Below are 7,919 nucleotides of genomic sequence, written 5' to 3'. Positions count from 1 at the left end.
AAGATCTGCAGAATAACGAGGACACATGTGGCCGCATCATGCAGTAAAAAAAATCTAATGCTTAAGTGTCTGCTCAGTTGCTTTTGACTCAATAATAAAATGTAGTGAGAGAGAAAGAAAAAAAGAGAAAAAGACTTAGATCCTGTTGTTGGTTGACCTTACAAATCCTTTTTCAGTTCAAGTCAAGTGCTGTCTGTCATGTTCGCAGTGAAACAATGAAGAGTGTTATGTCTGAGTGCTATGTTAAGCTTGTTCTGTTATCAATGGCTCTTGACAGCCAGAAATATTCACATAAAACATCTCAATATGTCAAAACAAAAGTGTGAAGGGGTAAAGCTACCCACCCTCAGGACAAAATCATAAATTGTTTATAGAAATTCCACTGAAAAGATGTGGGGATTAATGGTGTAATTTTTGCAGAGCAAATGTTCAGATTTTGGCCGTTGTTTGTATTGTTGTTGTTTCAATCTCTGTGAGCTGGTCAGGTTGAAAATCTATTTTTACAGAGATGGACATTTTTTTAGCACATGTTCATAAATTATGAAATAAATTGCAGATGTGTGTGTGTGTGTGTGTGTGTGTGTGTGTGTGTGTGTGTGTGTGTGTGTGTGTGTGTGTGTGTGTGTGTGTGTGTGTGTGTGTGTGTGTGTGTGTGTGTCGGGGCTCAAAAGTTCTGTTATGTACAAAAGACTTGGCAAAAAAGTTTGGGAACCACTGCAGCACCACAAGGACACGGCCTGAAAACTGGGCTGTCTTAAGGGCGCAGTTACAGTTGCAGTTGGTGCCTGCGTACGCGTCTGTTCGGCTCCCAGCGTACCTCGCGTAGTTGGCCAGGACAGCCCATCATACCGGTGGTGACCGATAGGGGGCAGTAAGCAGAGCAACAGTTGGAAATGCTACTTATATTAAGTAGCCGAAGTAGTAGCAGCAGCAGCGGTAGCAGATTAGAACAACAAACACTTTTACAGGACAATATTGGATGATGTAGGAGATTATAACATCGTGTGAATGTGTTTGAGTGTGTATGAATGTCGGTGGTGGTCGGAGGGGCCGTTTGGCGCGATATGGCAGCCACGCTTCCGTCAGTCTGCAGGGCAGCTGTGGCTACAAATGTAGCTACCACCACCGGGGAGAATGTGGATGAATGAATAATGATCTCTGTAAAGCTCTGGGTGCTTTGAAGGAAGCTACATAAAACCACAGAATTATTATTATTATTATTATTATTATTATTCTTTATTCATTTTTATTACTTATTTATTATTACTTTTTTACCCCCTTCCCCGTATGTGTGTGTGTGTGTGTGTGTTTGTGTGTGTGTGTGTGTGTGTGTGTGTGTGTGTGTGTGTGTGTGTGTGTGTGTGTGTGTGTGTGTGTGTGTGTGTGTGTGTGTGTGTGTGTGTGTGTGTGTGCTGCTGCTACGTGAGTTTCCCCATTAAGGGAGTAATAAAGGACTATTTTATCTTATCTTATTATTATTGCTTTGGTTATAATCCCTGTATAATATAAAGATAAAACAGAAGGTCATATATTTGGGGATTTTTATCTCTAAGGACAAAACAGCAATTGAAAAGATGAATATTTGGAACAATGTGGACAAGTGTGAGTCAATTCAGGTGGCTGCAAAGGGATATTTCATTTTTTGGCAGAGTCTTATTATCAAAAATGGATAGTCTGTCCAGACTAATTTATCCGACATTCTCCTTACCCATCTCAACAAGAATGACGAAACAATAAATAGTTAATTTTAAGTTCATATAGAGAAATAGATGTCAATATATAAGAAAGATTAACATGGTGACAAAACTATGATGATGTTGAATGTGATGGATTTCAATATCATGAATGGTGTCTTGAAACTGAAATAGTTAAAATCTTTCCGTACAAATAGACATTCCATCTGGTTTATTGTTCCTAATATGATTTTCCAAAAAATGGGTGGAATAGACTAGAATAATATTATTTTGTTGAAGACAAGAATTTGGACTTTGTCCTTAATAATTTGGTGTTATTGGGAAAGTTCTTCATTCACAAATGTAGATTTTTTTAAGACCAAACCATGTTTGACCCATTGGAGAAATGAGCTAAAGCTCTTGAGTAAGTCCTTGAGTCTTGTTAAAGAAAAGAAAACCCTTAAACTGTTTTCTTTACTTGAAAGATATGATTTAATATAAGATGGCCCTTGTGAGTTATTTTTTATTTTATGTTGTACAATAATTAGATTCTCAGTGTATATTTTGTAATACTGATATTGCTCAACCCAAGGCAAAAGTTTGTAATTCTGATATGACTTTTATGTACTTTGTTTGATTGTATCTATCTTTCAATAATAAAAAAGACATTCTGGTGTAAAATTAAAGTGAAGTTAAAGTGAGTTAGCAAGGGGGAAGTTAACCTGCATGGGGAACTTTCTCCAGCTGAGAGCAGCAGTGCCAGCTGGGATCAGACCGGGAACAGCGACACTAGCGGCCAGAGCGAGAACTGCAGGTCGCGTACGCGTTCAGTGTCTTTTTGAGAAAGTGCCTGTCGACGCGCCAAATGCACGCAGGATACGTGTGACGTCACGCGTACGCGTTCCGAACGGCAACTGTAACTGACGCTTAAGTGTTGCATCCTTTGTTCAGTGCTTGTGGACTAAAGCTTGAGTTATGGTTCTGCGTCAAAACGACGCTCGAGAGAATAAAGTTATTAATCTCCAAATGGAAACGTTTATTCAGAGGTTCTCTCATTACATGAATAAAAATACTTTTGAATTTGAATCCCATTCACTAATGCCCTGCCTACAGTCTACATCTATATTATATATTCAGACGTAGACAAGTTTAAAAGTGTCTTGGGAAGGTCACGTGTTTGTGTTTTCTGCTGCTCAGTTCAAGCTACTGACAATGAAGAGGATCTAAGATGGCGGAGTGAGTGGCAGCATTTTTGCAGGTTCCGTTAAGAGGCACTAATTAGTCCTTGAAAATATTTTTTCTTTTTTGGCAACAACCCAAACTTTTTCACTTGGACATTGTTAATCACTTAAATTTACCAAAAAAAAAAAGCACACTTCTTAAAGCTTTCTCTTTGGACACTTAAGAAGACTGTCTGCGAGTAGATCTGTTCTGGGTCTCTGGAAAGCGCCTAGAGAAAACTTTTGTCGTATTAGACGCTGTATAAATACAATTGAATTGAATCTGGAGCAGACATGTCCGAACACGACTACTCTTTAACTGCTCTCCAGGAGACGTGTGGGGACAGCGATATCGAGGACATTGAGGTCGACGTAAACTCCTCTAAAGGAGGCAAACTTAATTTGAGTCATACGCCTAATAAAAGTCCACACGCAGAGAAGATGAAAAATAGGGGGAAACAGGACGGTGAGGAAGAGGAGGCGACCAGCGCTGCTATTCTCCATGCAGTTATGGCTCTGACTGGAAAAGTGGATACGCAGACTGAACTGCTGAAAAGTTTTGAAAATGCCTTGAAGCAAATACAACGGCCACAAGAGAAAACAAGGAAGAAACCGCTACGCTCCGGAAGAAAGTTGACGAGCTTCACAAAGAAAAATACGATCTTAAAAAAGCATGTGAGGAGCAGGCTCGATACAAGAGGACTTTTCATGTTCAGTTATTTTGAGGGTTGTTACAAAAAAAAAGTTGAATGTTGAAAAATGTTAAGGACACATGAGACACTTATTCCTGCGCATCATTTTCTTTGCGCATGCTTGACATTTGTCGAAAGTTATCTTTTTTTTTTTTAAATGCAAGGGGATTAAAAAACAATGTGAATCGCAAGGCAACTTTTCTTTTTGTAAGGAGCAGAAGATCAATTTTATTTTTTTACAAGAAACTCATTCTTTGGAGACTGATTCTAATTTCTGGAAGCAACAGTGGGGGGACAGTCATGGGACGTCTCATTCCACTGGAGTAATGATCCTGTTTAATAGGTTTTCTGGGAATGTAACTAATCACACATGTGATATCAATGGGCATTTGGTTAATGGTTGCAATTGAATGTAATGGTGTTAACTATATTCTTTTATGTGTCTATGGTTACAACAACAGGACACAGTTTTATTTTTCATTGAGTGGGCTGCTGGAGAGTTGGAAAGTAACTTATAATACTGTAGGGCTGCAACGATTCGTCGGCGTTGACGACAAAAAACGATAATCAAAATTGTCGACAATGAATTCCATTGTCGGCAATTGTCACCAGGCGTGTTTTTCCAACGGAGTGCGGCATCTCACTTCAATACCATCTCTGCGTCTGTGCTGAGCGGTAGCGGGTAAACAAAAACGTGCTTCAAGCTCCTTCACAGCCCCCAAGACCTTTTCTGTCTCTCCCTTATAAGGTTGGCAGGGTGGAGAGGCTGACGGGCCACACCTGTGTCCCGGCAGCCTGAGTGGCTGCAGTTCCTCCACCCTGCCACACACCAAACTCGCGCCGGGGTCCGTCCGGCCGAGCCTATGAAATAAGACGAGACGGACTTTCAAAACGACTTTTCTGTTTTCAGCGGTCGTTTGCAGGATGGATAGCGAAGAGGTAATGTATCTATTTTTGGCTAAACAATATAATAAGTTCAACTTGGTTTTATTAGTGAAGTCACCCCCGCCCTCCCTGTCCTGTTTCAGCCAGATAATGATCCCCAAACTACAAACGCTCTGGTTTTGTTCTACTGCACCTTTTTCCTGTCGCGTTTTTTAGAGGGACTTCGTCATAAATTAGTAGTCCAACATACTTACTGACAAAATAAAAAAATACTTTATAACCTGTGAATAACTGAATGCCCATTCCTTATATTTTGCAGATCAGCTCTTCACAATTTTACAGTTCTCAGGAAAAATGTGAAAAAATGTGTATGTGAAAACTTTCTAATTTTGGTTCTTATTGAACATAGAACTCTACATTTACATTTGTAAGATAACACGTTGCTCGTGCCTCGTGCAGTATACGTGGGGTAACGACGAGAGATTAACACCTCACGACGAGCTCCCGATCACAAATCGTGAGCTCGCAAGAAAATCAAGCGTGTTTGAAATCCTGGTCGCTCCTCGTAAAGGAATCGCAGTTGAAGCAGCTACGACCCGATTTGCCTCATCCTTTCGCAGAGAGCATGCGCAATGTCTGATGTCACGTAAAAAACTATTATTTGTAGTTTAAGTGTTGCAAATTCACATTACAAATCATGTTTTAATAGCAGAAAAAAAGACTGCATTTCCCACCCTATGCCGTAGGCTCTGCGTTGGTGTAACGCGGAACTATAAATCAGCCTTCAGTGTGCGCTCTGCGCTGTTCTGAACACAAAGAAGTGTTCATTTTGCCTCCACGAGACACAACTTTTGCGGTTTGCGTTCATTGTTGTGTCTAAAAATTATGCGCAGTGCCCACCCAATCAGAAACGGTACAGATATTTTGGGATTTTTTTTATGTATATAAAAAAAATGTACATGCCTGTGCCTACACGTGCAGGACGCACGTGTAGGCACAGGCATGACCAAAAATTTATATCACGGTATTTTTCAAAATTATATCGGTTTTACGGTATATCACGTTTTTTTTTTTTTTCATGCACAACTGGGTGTTAATCACATTTTCTAATGATTTGGAAAGGAATTGCTGCAGTAAATTGGCTTAGAATGGCCTATTTTACCGTCATGAGGAGGAAATATTGTAGAAAAACATTAATGTCCACACTAGTATAAATACAGGTTTGCATGGGCTCACAAAATGATGCCGTTTACAATGAGGTGGCAGCACTTATGATTCTAATGTAGGGCTGAACGATTTTTGAAAATAATCTAATTGCGATTTTTTTCCACAATATTACGATTGTGATTTAATATGCGATTATATTTTTTCAAGATCCTGTTCTCATGTATTTTTCAACTACACAAGCAATAAATCAGTCTGTTTCAGGTAGATTTTCACTTGAAATAATTAGAAAAATCTGCCAGTGGAACAAGATTTTTTTGCTTGTAATGAGAAGATAAATCTTGTCCCACTGGCAGATTTTCCTACTTATTTCAAGTGAAAATTTACTTGAAACAGGTGAAAATTGTCAAACAAGTTATTTCTCTGGTGTTATTTTTCTGGTGATGACTCTAAATGTTGAAATAGCAGTAAAACCACATTCATTGATGAAATGACATAAGGGATGGAAAGGAGGGATGGCAGTTTTACGGGGGGATGATCTGGACCGTTTTTATTTCAGGGGGGGATGATTTGGACCGTTTTTATTTCAGGGGGGGGGTGATTTGGACTGGTTTTCATTTCAGGGGGGGTGCCATCACATCACCCCTCATCCCCCCTCAACTCGAGTACTGCTCACAGGGAACTGAGAACTTCTTCATAAATAACTCAAAAATCCCAGAGAAAAAAAAACACCAGCAAGATAACAAACAAACCAATAAATCTCTCAGAGTTAACAAAACGAACCAGCAATGAACAACTCGCAGCCCCGCTGTTTTAACCTCTCCTCCTGATGAGCTGACGGGCTGCAGGTGTGGTTTAAGGCTGATTTATGGTTCTGCGTTACACCAACGCAGGCCCTACGCCGTGGGTTACACGACCTACGGCGTACCCTAGGGCGAAAGCTCTGCGTCGATTTAACGCGGAACCATAAATCAGGCTTCACAGCTCCTCGCCGACTCCGCGCTCATATATTTAATACATTTATAAAGCCCATATATTTATAAAGCCTCACTTGGCCGAGCCCCAATACTGAGGCCATGGTAGATTTAGGTTACACGCGGACACGCACTGTTGACTTTTCCCTGCCGCCTCTGCTCACTCGCTAAACAGTCCCCTCACAAACAGTGTCCAGCGGCGCTACGTTCCGCCGCACCGCGCGGCGTTCCCAACGTTGTTTACGCTACTCACCGGTATTACGGTATAGGAAAAATTCATATAATAAGAAAAATAAACACTGGTATTCGGTATGAACCGGTATACCGCCCAGCACTAGGCACAGCCCACCCCTGCCCCAAAACCGGCCTCCAGTTCCAGTACACAGAGGTCCTACGTGAGGATGATGAACGTATAGTGTGAGCAGACGGGAGGATTATGAACGTATAGTGTGAGCAGACGGAGCATCAGAGCATCGGGTCGTACAGTGTGAGACCATAAATCGTGGGCTGTGAACTTTTGAACTCAGCGATCTAGTCGTGCAGTTTGAGATGGGGCTGAATCAAACCATTTAAAATATCACACAGTGTATGCCCAGCTTAAAATAAGTCTACACATTGCTCGTTATTTGTTATTCTAATTTAATAATTCCTCTCCTTTTCTATGCTCCATTATGTGGATTTAAATTCTTAATTTATTTTGTTATTCATATGCACCTTTTAATTCTTAGAGCGACTTGTTTTTTGTATTCCTTACAAGAATCCCAATTTTTATTTTTATTTTCCTTTTTTTCATATTGCATTTAAATTGATATTTGTCCATTATCCTCTTTGAGAGTTTGTATATTTTCAATAAAGTTTTGTTCCAAAAAGAAAAGAAAGAAAAAGCTACTGACAATGAACTAAAGTGTTTGGATGATCAGCAGCAACAGAAAGAGCGAGGAGGAGCGGGAACGTGGACCTGAACACTGACCTGCAGACCAGCGGAGGAAGAGTCCGCTTTGGTCCTGCTGCTGGACTCCTGGTCCTGGTTCTGACCCCGGTCCTGGATCTGGTCCTGGATCTGGTCCTGGATCTGGTCCTGGATCTGGTCCTGGTCCTGGTCCTGGTCCTGGTCCTGGATCTGGTCCTGGATCTGGTCCTGGTCCTGGTCCTGGATCTGGTCCTGGATCTGGTCCTGGATCTGGTCCTGGTCCTGGTCCTGGTCCTGGATCTGGTCCTGGTCCTGGATCTGGATCTGGTCCTGGATCTGGATCTGGATCTGGATCTGGATCTGGTCCTGGATCTGGTCCTGGATCTGGATCTGGTCCTGGA

At 41.1% G+C, this 7,919-nt stretch overlaps 1 protein-coding gene across 1 annotated transcript in view; it reads right to left on the bottom strand.

Moving 5' to 3' along the window:
* The window catches only part of LOC133421855 (zinc finger protein 665-like), a gene marked incomplete at its 5' end in the record, with an annotated part of 61,219 nt that extends 53,542 nt beyond the window's left edge, over nt 1-7,677 (bottom strand). Inside the window, one exon of the mRNA XM_061711643.1 lies at nt 7,579-7,677. Coding sequence (XP_061567627.1) covers nt 7,579-7,677 — 99 coding nt within the window. The remainder of the gene's footprint in view (nt 1-7,578) is intronic.
* Nucleotides 7,678-7,919: the final 242 nt, after the last annotated feature.

This window comes from Cololabis saira, chromosome 21 (assembly GCF_033807715.1).
Source record: "Cololabis saira isolate AMF1-May2022 chromosome 21, fColSai1.1, whole genome shotgun sequence".
Taxonomy (NCBI): domain Eukaryota; kingdom Metazoa; phylum Chordata; class Actinopteri; order Beloniformes; family Belonidae; genus Cololabis; species Cololabis saira.
Note: the sequence above shows the minus strand (reverse complement) of the source record. Positions and strands in the feature narration are given on the sequence as shown.